The 18651-nt window shown below is 38.7% G+C and overlaps 1 protein-coding gene across 1 annotated transcript in view; it reads right to left on the reverse strand.

The window, feature by feature from the left end:
• antxr2 (ANTXR cell adhesion molecule 2) overlaps positions 1-18651 on the reverse strand; it is a 141621-nt gene that overhangs the window by 59635 nt on the left and 63335 nt on the right. The window contains exons 11-14 of the mRNA XM_062981465.1: positions 12143-12221; positions 9731-9826; positions 4936-4983; positions 2184-2279 (exon numbers count right to left, since the gene is read on the reverse strand). Of these exons, the coding sequence (XP_062837535.1) occupies positions 2184-2279; positions 4936-4983; positions 9731-9826; positions 12143-12221 (319 nt within the window). The remainder of the gene's footprint in view (positions 1-2183; positions 2280-4935; positions 4984-9730; positions 9827-12142; positions 12222-18651) is intronic.

The following is an 18651-nucleotide window of genomic DNA, read 5'->3' on the forward strand; positions in this document are numbered from 1 at the left end:
CATAGGAAAGGAAAATACATAGGCATAAATGGAGCAAAATGCCTCCATGAGGAGTGAGATTGGCCATTTTGTGGCCACATTTTATAGCAATGGGTGCATAACAAGGTCATCTGTGGTCATGGGTCACCCCTCCCCATTTGCACATACAAATAAGGGAAGGCAGAAACTGAGAGACCATGGCTTATGACCATTATATTTCAACAAGGAACTCTTATCCAGGACATGCTTTTAACCCCAACACTACACCAGCTGCAAAAGAAGCAAAACATTCACTATAAATGTCCGCCTTGTAAGAATATTTGGCTGAGTCACAATGAGAATATTCATGTTAAACTATAATTTTTCCCAACAGGACATTTTAAAAATGTAATTAAAAGCCTTGTCCTCCTCTCTCTTTCAGTTGTTGAACCAAACTTCTGTTTTTTCCCCAGAGGTCTGATGAAATAGAACTGATTAAATCAGTTTGTCTCTATTCTATGGGGAAGTGTCTGCAACTGTTCTATAGATAGAAAAGAAAAAAATCACAGAAGGCTGAAATCACAGTGAAGTAGGTCATCCTAGTAATTTTAGGAATCGGTACTGAAATTTATTGAAATAAAAGCCATATTAGCATTGAAGCTATTGATCAAGTTCTTATCAAATTGAATGAGAATTGACCTCTGTGATGTTAAAGCAAGTCTATAATTCATTTTTGAACATACATATCAAGGGTGAAGGAATGACAGTCATAAGCTATATGTGGTTCCAACCCCATTTTGCACATGCAGTCTTGGTTTTGAGAGCTAGGGTTAGGGGTTTGAGCATTGAACTTAGACTCTGGGGACAAAGATTCAATTCCTTGGGGTTATTGTAAGTTGAAAATGACACAAAAGCACACAACAACAGCAAACGCCCTTGATTTTGACCAGATTTCTCAAAGTCCTGCACACACTCAAAAAAATATGAATACCCTGAATAGGATCACCCAAAATGTCTGTCTGTCTTCAGGAGTAAAAGATTAGCTGAAAACATAGATCATCTTAACATACTATCACAGAACAGTTTAAAACATCAACACAAACCACTCAAACTCCCAGAAATTGCAACCTAAGGTCACTTACAGTTGAAAGGTTTCTCTGATTTGAGGGCAAAAATACAGAAAGTGAACATGGACCTCAACTACTATTGTTCAACTATAAAACTTTGAATCCCAAGAAAACAGATGATGGAACTCACCAAAGTCCATGCATCTGTTTCCAGTCATGGCCAGTTAAATGTGCCTATTAAATCAACAGGTAGGACATAAAAGTAATAGTTCATTTGTGGTGGTAAGCACCAACAATTAAGAAAATAATATTTTTGTGTCCTACCCGTCTACTAATAAAATCATAATATGTATAATGAAACATATTTATGCTTTCAATGGCATGGACCCAGATCCCATATTCAATAACTAATTTAGTCAATCTACTCTAGTTGGGACTAACTGAAAATGCACTATGTGAAGTTTCAGAGATTACAATGGCTCTACTCTATTATTAATGTCTGGATTCTACCAGTAGTCCCAACTACAACAAATCCACTTAACCAACAGAATTTACATAAAATTGAAACAATATTTCATGGGTTTATTCTACTGGGAACTGAATTGAGGCCAAAGTAAATTGAGGCTATAATTTTGTCCCACAGCCTCTCTTGGGCTTATCTAGTCCTTATGCAAACTGTGCACTTTTTCACAAGAGAAATCTCGTCATCAGAGTAGGACAGAGAAGAGGTTTTATGTCTCTCGTTGAAAGGAGAATAACAGCGGGTGACTTTATAATCCTTCACAAAGACAAGACAGTTTTACTGCTAGTCAGGCCATAACATCTGCACTTCCATGACTTTCTGTGGTGCCAAAAATGAGGTTACACATAATTGTGTACAGAAACATGGTTTGAAATGATTTGCAGAATTCAGTATTATGATCAAACCCAAAAGCATGTTCCTATCTATTGCATAAATTGAGCAACATTCCAGTTATGGTGGCTTATTCTCTTAATACGCAATATTGCACTGATGTAGTGCCATATGTTAATATGAAGCCAAGACATTACTTTCATAGTTTACAACGAGCTTGGGAAAACTGCTTTTCAGAAAAAGTTATTAAGTTCTGGCATTAAACTTCATACTGAAGCAGTTGTAGGGGACTTGACAATACTCACCTCCATCCTCTTAATTCCTCCAACTCCTCGTCCACCATAATAAGAAGCATCCACTGTTGGCCACTTCTTATTAGGCAAAGAATCTTCTTCTTCTTCCTGGGCAAAAATCCAACACAGGTTCAGGTTTGTTTATTGGTTGCAGTGCATTTTAAAAAAGAGAATAAAACAACTCACACATTAGATATCAAGAACTAAGTTACTTGTAACTGACTTTTATTTCTTAAAAGGGAGATTATGGAACAAAACATAGGACACTGTTTTTACACATGCTGTAAAATTATGGAAACTGAGCATTGTTTTCATTACCATGGAAGAAGAGACTATAGTCAGCCCTACACACCTGCTAGTGTTAGGAGCACAGGACCACTATGAAAGTTAAAAAAAAACATGAAAAAGGAAATTGCTACTCTTTTCCTGGGAAAACAACTCTATGGGAATTTCCAAATCTTCCAGCATGACTATGATCAATTTCCACCAGAAGCTGAACAAAGAATCATATTGCAAGACTTTGAGATTCTTAGTGGTGTGAATTCCTAGGTCCTCCAGCAGGACTAGAGAAAGTTGCCCATGGAGTCACACTGAAGAACCTAGATAATCCTAGAGCAGGCATGGGCAAACTTCGGCCCTCCAGGTGTTTTGGTCTTCAACTCTCACAATTCCTAACAGCCTACCGGCTGTTAGGAATTGTGGGAGTTGAAGTCCAAAACACCTGGAGGGCCAAAGTTTTCCCATGCCTGTCCCAGAGAGATCATTTTAACCAAATCCACAAGTCAAAACAAAACATGTGGAAGGATGACTGTATGTTGTATCAGAGAACATACTTGTTTCTCCCCCTTTCTTAAAGAGTTGAGTGCAGCTGCTACTTTATGATTAGAAGTGCTTTTTCACCTCCCCACCAGTAAGCAGCAAATCAAGTCCTCCTAGAGCTTGATAGTGTTAATGTGGGATTTGTCTATTGAGGGGAGAAGGATGCTATACTACAATGCAGCCAATGAGTGCTACAGTCGAACACATCTGGAACATGCCAGTTTGAAGAAGGCTATCATGGGGCCGGGCTGTGGCACAGGCTGGTAAACAGCTGCTGCAATAAATCACTCTGACCATAAGGTCATGAGTTCGAGGCCAGCCCGTGGCCAGGGTGAGCACCCATCAATTAAAAATAAAATATAGCCCCTGCTCATTGCTGACCTAGCAACCCGAAAGATAGTTGCATCTATCAAGTAGGAAATAAGGTACCACTTATAAAAGTGGGGAGGCAAATTTAACTAATGTAAAACGTTAGAATGAGGAAGTCAGGAAGTGCCATCAGAGTGGATGATGAAGCAGCTGCTCCCCCCTGTGGCCAGAATCGAACATCCCCTCAGGAGAAGGTTAAATTGCCTCTGCGTCTGTCTGTCTGTTGTCTCTGTCTCAATGTGTTTATGGGCATTGAATGTTTGCCCTATATGTACATAATGTGATCTGCCCTGAGTCCCCTTCGGGGTGAGAAGGGCGGAATATAAATACTGTAAATAAATAAATAAATAAATAAATAAATGGTCCTTTCAGTTTCAGGGCACCAAAAAGAACACTGTCTGTACATGAGTAACCCGTGCCATTTCAAAACAAGTTGTTTATTATTATTATTATTATTTTAAAACCACTTAAAGAAAATTGATGTGAAATATATTTGATATGATCAGATGGTTCCATGTTTAAATCTCTGCTTCTGGAGAGATAGTTGGGAGAGAGAGAATAAGATATTCTTTGAATTAGAAAGTAATTTCCCATCCCTTCCTACTGTCACCTTCATCCACCAAACACATAAAGCCAGCTTTTTGGTTATGTGCAAGGAAAATCAATTTGCTGAGGAATGTGTTTTGAAGTGTCTATTACAATTCAATTCCTGTCTGATCAACACAGCCACTTTACTTGCACAGTTCTGAAAAAACAAACTGTCTAATAGATAATGCCATATAGAGGATGCAGCAATGTTGTACCCACTCCCAGCTATCAATTTTTGCTGTATTTATTGCCATGTGTTTGCATACCCAAGGTACATGTTTATACAAATTTCCGAGAGAACCCAAATAATATCAGACCTCTAGAAGTCAACTACTTCTATCATTCCCTTTGGCAAATGAGAATTGAACTAATCCATAATGGTCTTCCTTGGGTAAAGGAAAACTATTCTGTATATACCAAAGTCCCAGATAAAAACCCCAATACAGTAAAGCAGACTTCCCCAGCTGTACCTACTCCAGATGTATGTAACTAGTAACTACTAGTAGTAGTCTCATTATTCTAGTCAATGTGGAATTGACATGAATAATGGCATCCCTGAACTGAATTATATGTTGCTCCAGTAAAAACAAATAATTGGACATTGCCATCATTTTTCAATCTTTCACCCAAACTTCACAACTGGATGTAGCAGGAAAATGGTATGACACTAGTGACATCAAGGTAGATAATTTTGCTCCTAACCTATCTGCATCTCTGAGTCGCTGAATATAATATGAAGAGATGTGTCCATATAATTATAGCATTATTATTCCACTTTGATAATTATGGATCCATCCTACAAAATACTGGTACTAGTAGTATGGTGAAGCACTAGAGCTCTCTGGCATAGAGATCCAAATGCCCCTCCCTAAATTGCCAATTCCATAGGACACCACCACAGAAGTCAAATTGGAGTGATAGCACTACAATTCTGAAGTGTGAATGGGCCTTATGTAATATCTTCTACAATTTGAAAAGATGAACAAACCTCTACTGGAGCTGCTGGTGGGGGTGGTGGAGGAGGATCTTTAATAACCTGTTGAGGAAAAACAGATCAGGGGTAAGGAACTGACAGTCAAGATTTTTCAGAGTCACAAAACACAACATCAATGGTAGTACAGATTTCCTCCTACAAGCTTGTTTTCCTGAAAGCATCAACCAGTTACATAGGGATATAAAGGATACTCAGAAATTCTCTCATCCTTGACAAGAAAGTGTCTCGTGATGTGTCCAAAGTACAATAAACTCAGTGTAGTCCTCTTGACATCTAGAAAAAGCTCAGACGTTATTTGCTCTATGACATATTTATTTGACTTTTGGAATCTGGGGAGTGGGGTGAGCACCCACTGTTAGCCCCAGCTTCTGCCAATTTAGCAGTTTGAAAATATGTAAATATGAGTATATCAATAGGTACCGCTCCGGCAGGAAGGTAACGGTGCTCCATGCAGTCATACCGGCCACATGATCTTGGAGGTGTCTGAGGACAACATCGGCTCTCTGGCTTGGAAATGGAGATGAGCATCAAACCCCAAAGTCCGAAGCGACTAGACTTAATGTCAGAGGAAAACCTTTATCTTTACCTATCTTGATATCAGAAATGATACAAACAATCCTGACTTTGTATTCAGTGGTGTATTCTTATACATGACTATCTTATCCAGTTTCTTCATAGCTGCCCTTCCAGTTCTTTGTCTTCTGATTTCATAACTGCCTTCTTTGTTTTGTATAATGATTTTCACTATTTTGATATCTTCTAACTCAATCTGAAACTATGTATATCAACTGTAGTCATTTTTTTTCTTCCCATTCAACAATGTGGCAATACTGGATGTATATTACACCCAATCAGGCATGATAGAAATAAAAATCTTCCCAATAATAATACGTTATTTCATTTATTCTAAGATACTTTCAATGCTAATTTTAGTAGCACCAACAGAGAAAAGCCATATGTGTGTGTAAAGGTAAAGGTAAAGATTTTCCCTTGACATTAAGTGTACTTATGTCTGACTCTGGTGGGTGGTGCTCATCTCCATTTCTAAGCTGAAGAGATAGATGTCTCCATAGATGTCTCCAACCAAGGTCATGTGGCTGGCATGACTGCATGGAGAGCTACCTTCCCGCCGGAGAGGGATCTATTGATCTACTCACATTTGCATGTTTTTGAATTGCTAGGTTGGCAGAAGCTGGGGCTAATAGCACGAGCTCACCCTGCTCCCTGGATTTGAACCGCCAGTCTTTCAGTCAGCAAGTTCAGAGAGAAAGAGAGTATCTGCAACTTTAGCAGCCTGAAAACTTGCAGATGTTAAAAGACATAATATTGCAAGGCAGCCAGCATTTCTGTTTAATTCAGATTTCTTAAATACTGTCCCAAGAGCTCAGGAGACTAAATCTCCATTTTGTTTACCATATGCAGACTTTGAGTTTTCTCCAATTTTATTTAGTCTGGCTTCATTATCCTCATTTCAGCAATGGGCTGCTTGTCAAAATTTCTTTAAAAAAAAAAAAAGCAGCAACCTGGGCTTTGATTTTGGAAGACAGCCGATTTTTTTTCCTCCTTCATTTTTCATATATATATATATATATGTATGTATCTTGAATTTAATTTCTAAAAAAACACAAAAACAAGTTGCTTCAGGCAACAGTCCCTTTGATCTGCTCATTAACACTTATCAAATGTTTGAACGAGGTGGGCATTAAGAAATGTCAGCACCAGAGCCTACAGCCAGCTTGATGCCGTCACATGTTCAAACGTTTGGGGAAGAGCGAAAGAACTGTCAACAGCGAACTCTTTTAAAAAAGAGAGAGAGAGTAGAGAAATGAAAAACCAACAACCTGGTGGTGTGTATGGACTGCAGATCAAGTAAAAAAAAAATCCACCAACTGGCTCCTGCCAACAATTAAACAGCATGCCCAATTCATTTGACATACTAGATGCCAAATGGTTGCTGCCAGAAAGGATGGCTGAATGGTGAGGGGCAATATTACCCTTTTAACTTTAATGTTGTTATTGTTGTTCAAAGTAAATCTTGGAAAAGTTCCCTTTTGGGCTACAAGTCCCATAAGAGTGGCTGGAAGATTTTATCCAAAAGTAACTTTCCCAACCTCGTCTATAGCTAATTTTATTTGTTTCTGCTTTGCAAATATAGGGTAACAAGTGGCTTCCTCACCAAATCAAATGCAATGCAAGCTTGTTTGTTTCACATTTCAGTGAGAATGAACTAAAAGCATGAAGGCTTTCATATAACATTTCCTGAGTGTTTACACAAATGCGTGCTTTGCACAAATAATCTTTAGGCCAAAAAGAAATCTCCTACTTTTCACAACTACAGTAGACCCATTGAATCGATTGCTCAATGATAAAACAACATTTATGTAAGGGTCTAGTTAAGACTAGCAATTGAATTGAGGCCATAGTACAAATATTAGATATGGGAAGAGAAGACATGCCTAATAGACAATAGCTTTCCTATTGAATAAACATGAATGACAGCAAGACTCTGCATGCATGGAATTCATATCTGTCATTGCACTTCCCCATGCCCAGTTTCTCTAGAGGTTAAACCCTTGTGCTGGCTGAACTGCTGACCTGAAGGTTGGGTTGCTGACCTGAAGGTTGCTAGTTCAAATCTGCAAGATGGGGTGAGCTCCAGTCTGTCAGCTCTAGCTTGCAAGGACATTGACAGAAGCCTCCCGGCTAACACATCCGGGCATCTCCTGGGCAATGTCTCTGTAGATGGCCAATTCTCTCACACCAGAAGCAACTTGCAGTATGTTCTCAAGTCACTTCTGACACTATTAAAAAAGTTTCTCTAGGAATTTGCTGGATCCTCCTGGTAAACCTATAGAACATTTCATTCAGAAGTTACCATACAGTTGTGTTGAAGGACTTCTCTGGGAATCTCCAGGTTCTCCAAGGCAACTCTATGATATGTTATGACCAGAAATGAAGTAACTTAATGACATGGTCATATTGATGGTTTTAGGTAACTGTGGTCTGGCAATAAACATATGCCCTCCAGAAACAGGGGTCTTACTGTAGACTATACTGGTTACATCCTGATGTAGAGCACACAAATGTTGTATTACCCTGCATTATCTTCTTGCTGCCTGCCTTCTGTACAGCAACAAAGGCAAGATGGGGATATTTAATGAAGAAATGAAAAACCCACCTAAACCAGAAGAGCAGTGTCATAAAAATGGAGATATTCAAACATCTCCCTTTTTTCATCCCAGTTTTACTGATTTCATGTTGTTTGAAATTTATCTTTGCATTTAGACTTTGTGTTATTATATCAGTCCTTTATAGCAAGTTTTTTCCATGTTGCATGCTGGTCTGCAAATACTAATTTGCACGCTCACACATATACAAGAATGATATAATTAAGCCCAACACCAAAAGAATTTAGTGAAAGTAAACTGAGGCACTTCTAATCTGTTTCAACCAGCTTTCCTTTACAACGCGACATATTGATTTGCATTCATCTGCATATCAAGACACCTCAAGTGCAGGCTTCCCGAACACAATGCTGTCATCCACGGTCTACAGTTCCCATCATCCCTACAATCTAGGGCTCATGTCCAGATTAAAACAGACCTCAGGCTTGTGTTTGAGCATGTAGACTTCTGGAATCAGGTAGCTACATATTATATTTCAATGAAAGGAGGCAGGGACAGAAAATAAAAGTCCACTTCTGTGTCTCAGCCAAGTGAAATACAGTGTAATGCAGATGAACACAAATTGAGATATCCCAATGGGTGAGATATATAGAAGAGACTCTCCAGATGTTATCCAGAACACAATAGATGGCTTGTAACAAGGGAAATCTAATTCTGCCCAGAATGTTGACAAAGATGTCTACAATGCCATTCATTGAGATCACAGATCCATTCTTAGATTCACACATCATCATCATCATCATCATCATCATCATCATCATCATCATCATCATCATCATTATAAAGATACTGTGGGACTTCCGAATCCAGACTGATCAAGTTCTGGAAAACAACACACCAGACATTACAGTTGTGGAAAAGAAAAAGGTATGGATCATTGATGTTGCCATCCCAGGTGACAGTCACATTGACGAAAAACAACAGGAAAAACTCAGCCGCTATCAGGACCTCAAGATTGATCTTCAAAGACTCTGGCAGAAACCAGTGCAGGTGGTCCCGGTGGTGATGGGCACACTGTGTGCCGTGCCAAAAGATCTCAGCTGGCATTTGGAAACAATAGGCATTGACAAAATGACGATCTGCCAACTGCAAAAGGCCACCCTACTGGGATCTGCACACATCATCCGAAAATACATCACACAGTCCTAGACACTTGGGAAGTGTTCGACTTGTGATTTTTTGATACGAAATCCAGCATATCTATCTTGTTTGCTGTGTCATAACAATAATAATAATAATAATAATAATAATAATAATAATAATAATACCTTTATTGTACCCCGCCTTCATCACCCATAGGGACTTGGGGCGGCCTACACAATGACACACAATACTGCCATAACATATACAATAAAATACGGCAATCCAAACCCATATGGAAAGTGAAGATTGAGAACCTTTACCTAGATTATGGTTCTCAACCTTTTGGAAGTCCAGGAGTTTTGGCCTTTAGCTCTCAGAATACAGTACCATTATCCAAGCTTGCTAGGGTTTGGGAAAATAGAAGTTCCAGTTCCCAGAGCAGCAAATGTTGACAACCTTTTAACTCACATTATCACCATTTAGAAATTTTAAAATAAAAAAGAGCTGTCAATGTCACTCACCACTTTGCAACACAAGGGCCAGAACCACCACATGAGACCGAGTGCCAGCAAGAGTAACAATACAAGGATTGCTATCAATGCAGCAATGCCACTTGTCTAGGGGAAAGGGAGACGAAAAGGTCATAAGTACTTTCTCATTCACAGAAATCATGTTAGCAATTTCTCTATACATATGTTCATAAAACAGATGTGTCCCTGGACAATAGATCTCATACCAGAGGCAGAGATAACATGCAAAAAGTAGGAGTAGGTTCTTACACCACAAGAAGAGCAATTCAGCATGTTTCAGCAAAAATGTTATTCAAAACCTAACAATATGCACCTAGAATCATAGAGTTGGAAGAGATCACAAGGGCCATCCAGTCCAACCCCCTGCCATGCAAAGCCCACCCGACAGATGGCCATCTAACCTCTGTTTAAAAATGTCCAGAGAAGGAGATCTGTATGTAAAGATATATTGTAGCACCTCAGAATCTAATTAAGAAAACAAAATTGGTAGTATAAGCTTTTGTAGTGTAAAATCTACACTGAAAAACCCTACTTTAACTTCCATGATTCAATGCTATGGAATCCTGGGATTTGTAGTTTGGTCAGGAACCAGCACTCTTTGGCAGAGAAGACTAAGACCTTAATAATAATAATAATAATAATAATAATAATAATAATAATAATAATAATAATATATTTATATACTGCCCTATCTCCTGGATGGGACTCAGGTCGGTTTCCAATCATAAAAACAGCACATACATTACACAGCAACATAATAACATATTATTAAGACACGTAAAACAATACAATTATATAGCAATAAATAACACTTACACGACCTGATCAAGGGGACAGGAACCATAAACCCAATACAGTAGAGTCTCACTTATCCAACATAAATGGGCCGGCAGAACGTTGGATAAGCGAATATGTTGGATAATAAGGAGAGATTAAGGAGAAGCCTAATAAACATCGAATTAGGTTATGATTTTACAAATTAAGCACCAAAACATCATGTTATACAACAAATTTGACAGAAAAAGTAGTTCAATATGCAGTAATGCTACGTAGTAATTACTGTATTTACGAATTTAGCACCAAAATATCACGATGTATTGAAAAGATTGACTACAAAAATGTGTTGGATAATCCAGAACGTTGGATAAATGAATGTTAGATAAGTGAGACTCTACTGTATATTAAAATATATCATTTTAGGCTAGATAAATCTTGTGCAATATATTCAGGCCCAGAAATCGGCGGTATTCCAATGTAATTACTCAAAAACCTGCCGACACCACCAGGTCTTCAGTTCCTTGTGAAACTACAACCATTCCTGAGCTATGCCAGGCAAAGTGGTGTCAAAAATTCTAGAGTGTAAATCCATCCTAAGCCTACTTCCTCAGACGCATGGAGTGAAGTGCCATTGAACAGACCTTTATAAGCAGACCACATATGCAACTAGTCAGAGAAATGCAAGACTTGTGGGTATGGTGATGAGGTGACAATATTAACAAAAGACACTGGGAGACAAAGACAGAAGGGAAGATGATGCCAAAAAGCAATGTGAGTAGATGACCATATGAATAGTGGAGGGAGTTGTTGGAATATAGCGTGATGCTAGCTGAGAAGCAGAAAAAGACATGATAAACTAGCCAAGGGGATTCCTCATGAAACTGAGATGTGAGGTGCTGTTATAACAGCTACACATATTATAGCACTAGTGTTATAACACCAACACATGTTATAGCACCGGTGTTATAATAGCTACACATGTTATAACACTAAGTTATAACATGAGGCTTGCCTCATGAAGTCCCTTATCTCATTCCATGCATTTGAGGAAGTAGACTTAATTTACAAATGCTAATGCTACCAACTTCATTCTCTTAGGGCTCTTCCAGACAGGCCCTATATCCCAGGAGATGATCCCAGGTTTTCTGTTTATCCAAGATTATCTGGTAATGGAGACTAATATAATCCAGATTAAAGCATAAAACCTGGGATCAGATCATGGGATATAGGACCTGTCTGGAAGGACTCTTTTCTTACTGATATTCCAGACTGACATGGCTAGGTCTTTGAATTATATTAATACACACCTCTGAAACAAACAAAATTCTTCTCCCCAAATGCCCCTAATGACTTCTTTTACCAGCATTTTATAATTTGTAATCTGAAGATCAAAATCTTAGTCTATGCTTTGCTAAAATGGTGGTAGCTGGTGAGGCAGGCCAAAACTGACCAAAACCCAATTTTTTTAAAAAATGGAAGACTATGGGGCTGCAAGGGTTCCGGAATAATAAAAGTAGAGCCCAGGGGCCAGAACTGACTCAAAAATATACCAAGCCATTCCCACCTCTAGACTATACATTAAAAAAACAACATAGATTCCTTGGCTCTTGTCAAACATATACTTACACATTCTGTTGCAGTAATTGTTAAGGAGCTGGTGATGGGGGACTGCCCATGGTTGAGACTGACAAAAACATCGAGTGTTCTGAAAAAAGAAACCAGGGGAAAAATCATATTCAGAAAATGTAACAGTGGTCTGGCCAGATGCAGTTAAAGTAAAACAAGGAAAACAGCAAGGGAGCCAAAGTTTGTGGGTGTTGCTGATTTGCTAAACAGCTTAAGTGGAAGGCCTTGCAGCCAAGTAATGTGGGGTGGGTGGTAATGGTTAAGGTGTAGCTATCATTGTCCATGGAGAGCAAGATTCAAACCTCTGTTCAGCTACTGAACAACACAGTGCTGTCCTTGTACTATGTAACGCATTGCACCGAACTACAAGTGGGAGGATTATTTTGAAGTGAAATACTTCCTGCATGGTGAAAAATCTCCACATTTTTAAAAAAATAAAGTGTCTCAAAATGCTGGCCTCAACATGTTACAATTACACAAAAAGTTACAAATAGTTTAATGAGTTTTCAAGTTTTGCTAACCATTTTGAGTCAGAAACAAATCTACAAAATAACTCCACAAATGCAGAATAGCTTATTAGCTCTTATGTTGTGGGATTGTCATCTTGTGAATGATTGGGTCTGTGAGCTAGAAGAGATATCTTGTGGTCATCATTTGACATTCGATGTCCCTCCCTTTCAAGTGGCAAAGGTTTCATTCATGAGTGGTTCATGGTTGCCCATAAATGAAACCCTTACCAAGCTGTGGAGCTTGAGGATTTTGTAGATTTTGAATCATCTTTCTGAAGCACCCTGTAGTACATCAAGCTCAATTTCTTCTTTTGACATCTTAGGTTTATCTATACCAGGGATCCCCAAACTTTTTAAACCAAGCAATAATTAATAATAATGATAATAATTAATAATAGTAACAGCAATAATAATAAAAAGAGGGTTGGAAGAGACCCTTTGGGCCATTGAGTCCAATCCCCTTCTGCCTTTGTGCACCGAAAACACAAACAAAGCACCCCTGACAGATGGCCACCCAGCCTCAATATTATTAATATTATTAATATTATTATTATTATTATTATTATTATTATTATTAATAATAATAAAGAGGGTTGAAAGAGACCCCTTGGACCATTAAGTCCAACCCCCGTCTGCACCAAAAGCACAAGCAAAGCACCCTTGACAGGGCCACCCAGCCTTAATAATAATAATAATAATAATAATAATAATAATAATAACAACAACAATAATAATAATAGGGGTGGTAAGAGAAAAAGAGACCCCTTGGGTCATTTAGTCCAACCCCCTTATGCCCTTGTGCCATGGGGGCTGGATAAATGGCTTTGATGGGCCGCATCCGGCCCCCGGGCCTTAGTTTGGGGACCCCTGATCTATACTGTAGTATTTTAGTGCACTTTGACACCACTTTAAAAGCCATGGCTCAGTGCTATGGTCTTCAGCCTTCTCTGTCAAATAACGCTGGTGCATCACCAAACTACAAATCTCATAGCAATTTTTTTTTTAAGTCAGGAGCAACTTGAGAATCTGCAAGTCACTTCTGGTGTAAGAGAATTGGCCATCTGCAAGGACGTTGCCCAAGGGACACCCGGATGTTTTCATATTTTTACCATTCTTGGGGATGCTTCTCTCATGTCCCCGCATGGAGCTGGAGCTGATAGAGGGAGCTCATCCGCACTCTCCCGGGTTGGAGTCAAACCGGCAACCTTCAAGTCAGCAACCCAACCTTCAAGTCATCAGTCCTGCCAGCACAAGGGTTTAACCACTGTGCCACCGGGAGCTCCTTAGCATTATTTCACAGCATTGAGTCATGGCATTTAAAGTGGTGTCAAACTGCATCAATTCTACAGTGTAGCTGCACTCTGACTCTGGAGACCAGGGTTTGAATCCTTAACTGAGCAACTTTTTCTCTGCCTTCAAGGAAGGCAAAATCAAACCCCCTCTGAACAAATCTTGCTAGGAAAACCAACTAATTGGTTCACCGAAGGATTGTCATAAATGGGAAATTACTCGGTAAACAACTTCATTCAAGGACATTATGGTGGTACACACTCAACAACACATGCAAAACAGCCTTAGATATGCTGCCACATCTTAGCATCTGCAAGAGATTTATTTTGCCCATCCCTTTTTGCCCACAGCCAAATAAGAGCTGGGGAGTGGAGTGTGCGGGACAGTTTATAAATGGCAGATTGGCCAAATGGTGCAACTATAATTAGAAGAAAACCAAACCACTGAAACAGCATTGCAGGCAGGAAGCTATAAAGTTTGTAAAAATAGCCAGTTGACATGAGACAGACCCATTTCAACGTGGGAGCTTTTTCATGCCAGTGGGTAGAATTGATCAAGCTACAGCCATCCATCTCAGAGAGATGTTTTATCATTTTAAATTATTTAATCCAAATGTGAGCTCCCAGGAAGTAATGAACTATATGTAACTGTGAAGCATTCTCCCCTTTACAGAAGGATGTCAGGATTTGCAATACACACACTAATTACCATGCTGACAACATACACGCAACACCAAAAACCCTAATTATAGATGGTTGAGGTTTTCAGCAAAGAGCAGGCAGGAATCAGAGAAACGTAAATAGTAAAGTGTTTCCTCTTTCTTCAAATAACCTCGGGAAACTTCAAACACATGGCCAAGATTATAGATCAGTCGTTCCTAGTCTCTCCAGCTTTCACATGAGATTCAGCAAGTTTTCTCTGGAACTTAACTTTGAGTTACAAGGAGTAGATTACATATTTCCACACTTTGGTCACTTTAGCCATCACATTATTCTTTCTGGCAGCAGAAGACAGTGCCATAGAAAGTTCTCCCAATTTTATCCTAAGATCAGTTTTATGAATCACATCAGACTGGAATAAGTTTAAGAATTACCATAAAGCTTGTCTGGATAAATGGAAAATTAAATAAAAGGATCCTTTCACACTGTACAATTATTACACTATGATTCGACTTTAACTAACATGGCCCCATCTCCATGAATTCTGGGATTTGCAATTAGGGAGGGTATTCAAGCAGAAAGCTTCAGTGCCTAGCCACACTACAAATCCCAAGGTTTCATAGGTTGTACATACAGTAGTTAAAATGGAATCATAGTGTTGTAATTGTTGAATATGAATATGTCCCTGGTTTCATTACAAAAATCTATCCACTCTTGGCTCTGAATTTGAAGCACTCCATATGAAGATGAACTACACCTCCCAGTTACAATGTCAATGGAGAGGAATGCTGGGAGTTGCAGTTCAGGAATATCTGGAGTGCCACATAACTTTCTCTTTTTAATTGCACCCACAACTAACACAATTTTGAATCCTATTTATACTCATGGCTAGAGGCTCAAAACTTGAAAACCCACAGCCACTGGTCATGTTACTCGGACAATTTGGGGAGTTGTAGCCTAAAAAAGTAACTTCTCTGAGCTCCAGAGATTTTTCCCAAGTCTCCCAGCTTCTCCTCCTGCTAGTTTCCCAAACATGATGCTGCCTGTTTGAATCTCTCTGTCAGCCTTCAGCTGCCAGGCTGTCTGACAAACATCACACGAAACAAACTCATTGAGCGCATCAAGCCAAACAGAGATAAAAAATCCAAAAGAGAACCATTCAACATATCAGCTTGTTTTTTTGATACACTGAGGCAGGAATTACAAAATGGGGGATTTGACAGAGAGGTTTCCAGTCAAGTCATCCAGATCATCTTCTTGAAGATAAACATTTCAGGACTCAACCTAATCATATCATCTCTGCAAATGTCATGTTGAGAAACTCAAGCAACCTTCTTATTTGTTTAGATCTTCTTAGGACATATCTATGACATATTTCAAGTTACATTCAGACAGGCTTTGGGTTGTTCAGCTGTCTTGTTTGCTGGTTTTAACCACTTGGTGCTATTTCTTCTTCTCCTTCATGAGTTATCACTGATTTACTTTAATGTATTCTTGTAATTTTGCATGGCCCCAACCCTGTCTGCCTTTATCAAACAGCTGAAGACATGGCTATTTCAGTGTGCGTTTGAACAATCACCAACATGATAGACTCTTTTACCGAGACATTACTTCTTAACACTTTGCGTTGTAATGCATATTATCATTTATTGTATTGTTCAATGTGTTATGATTTGTTGTTCTTTTTATATTCTATTATATTGTATTGTTCTGGGCATGGCCCCATGTAAGCCGCCCCGAGTCCCCGTTGGGGAGATGGTGGCGGGGTATAAATAAAGTTTATTATTATTAACACTTTACTTCCTACCTTACCTTATCCCATATTACCCCAGTTAACTCTCTGACACTTGATTACACACTTTATTAAAAGCTCTGGATATTGTGTTTTTATATGCCCGACTCCTTTTATCGTTAGTGGTTGATGTTGTATCATTACCCATTTTTTCTGGTTTTATGTGTTTTATTGTATTTAAAATGTTAGATTGTTTATTTTATTTGATTGATGTCATCATTGTTTTTGTTTTGATATTCATTGTAATTGTTTTATTCTGCTTTTGTTTTGGGCATTGCCCCATGTTAGCCGCCCTGAGTCCCTTCGGAGAGATGGTGGCAGGATATAAAAATAAAGTATTATTATTATTATTATTATTATTATTATTATTATTATTATTATTATTCCTTGTTGATATTAGCCTTGAACATTATCTCTAGCACTATGTGTAGTAGAAAGCGGGATATACATTTAATTGATAAACAAGTTTGATAAAATACATTTTAAAATGTATAAATAAGTTCACCTGATCAAGAAGGAAGGGTAGGGGACTTTAGCTGTATTTGGCAAATCCTCAAAGCCTGGGATGAAACCGCATAGCAGATTAATGCAGTTCAACTATTCAAAGCTGGGAAAGATTCACAAGAAATTGAAATCTGATCTTTTTTTTTGGGGGGGGGGGGTGTTTAGTCCATAGAGTGAGATCACTGAACAAAACATAACTACTGCCAATCACATCCCAATGTGTCTATCATCCATAAAAAGCCATTATACCGCCAGTAAGAAAGGCATTATACCATCCACAAGAAGTCATTGCATTCCCCCTCCCCAATTGCCCAACTCTTCCAGAAAAATATACCTGCCAAAAAAGAGAGTATGGAGAAAGTGCTTTTTTGGATAACACCTCTCAGACTCCCTTAGCCAGCATGTAATCATGCCGGCTGAGGAATTCTGGTAGCTGTTATCCATCTTTGGTAAACAGGTTAGTGGTAAAATCTATACAAAACCAAATATATGACTCCCCAGATGTCATTAGAATACAACTCCCATAGAATTATATAGTTGGAAGGTACCAGAAGGACTACCTAGTAGTCCAACCCTCAACCAGAGATGAATGCATGCACAAAGCACTACCAAAAGTTGCCCACCTGTTAAAAACCTTTTAATTCAAACAGATATTTAAAGATGATGGCGTTTAAGATCTAGTCAAGGGACCGTATGGTTTTTAACTTTGAATATGTTTGATGGATTTTAACTGAATTTTTAAAATATGGGTTGTGTTTAATTCTGTTTTAATGTTTGTAGGTTTTAAATTGGATACTAATGTTTTTATGTCAAGCCACTTTCAGTCCCTTTTAGGGAGATAAAGCAGGGCATAAATAAATAAATAAGGTATGCCAAAAAAAAAGTCACCATGGTCTGAAGCAATCTATTCTACTGTCCAACAGCTCTACAATTAAGAGGTTCTAACAAATGTTTAGATAAATTTTATTTTCTTGTATTTGAATTCAATGGTTAGTGTTCCAATCTCTGGAACAGCCTCTACATGTTGTCCTTTCAGACATTCAAACATGACTATCATACGAACTCTCAGACTTCCCTTCTCATAGGTAAACATGTCTAGGTATCTAAGTCATGCTTCAAGGGGCTTGGTTTCCAGACTATTTATGAGGGTTGAATGAAAAGTAATTCCTCCACCTTTGTAATTCCTCAATAGATGGCAGTACTGGTATGTGGCAAGTACTGGCTTGTTCAGTAGACTCTCCTCTACAGTTCCATTTAGCGGGAAGCCTTAGCATTGAACGGTTGTGTTGTTAAAGTGCGAAGTATGGAACCCTACGCAGACGGTCAGTCAATGTGACTTAAGCAATGTGCAGTCATTGAATTCTTGATGGCAGAAGGTGTCATCCCAAAGGAGATTCATCAGAGAATACAAGCTGTTTATGGGGATTGTGTTGATGTGAGTACTGTGCATCGTTGGGCGAGTAAATTTAAAAATTGTGGTGGGAACATCTGACTTGCATGACAAACAAAGAGTTGGACGTCCTGTGACAGCAACCACCAAGTTTCACAAGCAAAAGGTTGACATTGATACAGGATGATTGTCGTATCACTCAGAGAGAAATTTCAAGCATAACTGGCATTTCACAAGAATGTGTGGGTAACATTATTGCTTTGCTTGGCTATCGGAAGATCTGTCCGCGATGGGAACTGTGAGACGCTGGTTGCGGAAACAGAGTGTCGACTTCTTCTGTGACGGCTTCAGAAAACTTGTTCATC

Source organism: Anolis carolinensis, chromosome 5 (assembly GCF_035594765.1).
Source record: "Anolis carolinensis isolate JA03-04 chromosome 5, rAnoCar3.1.pri, whole genome shotgun sequence".
Lineage (NCBI taxonomy): Eukaryota > Metazoa > Chordata > Lepidosauria > Squamata > Dactyloidae > Anolis > Anolis carolinensis.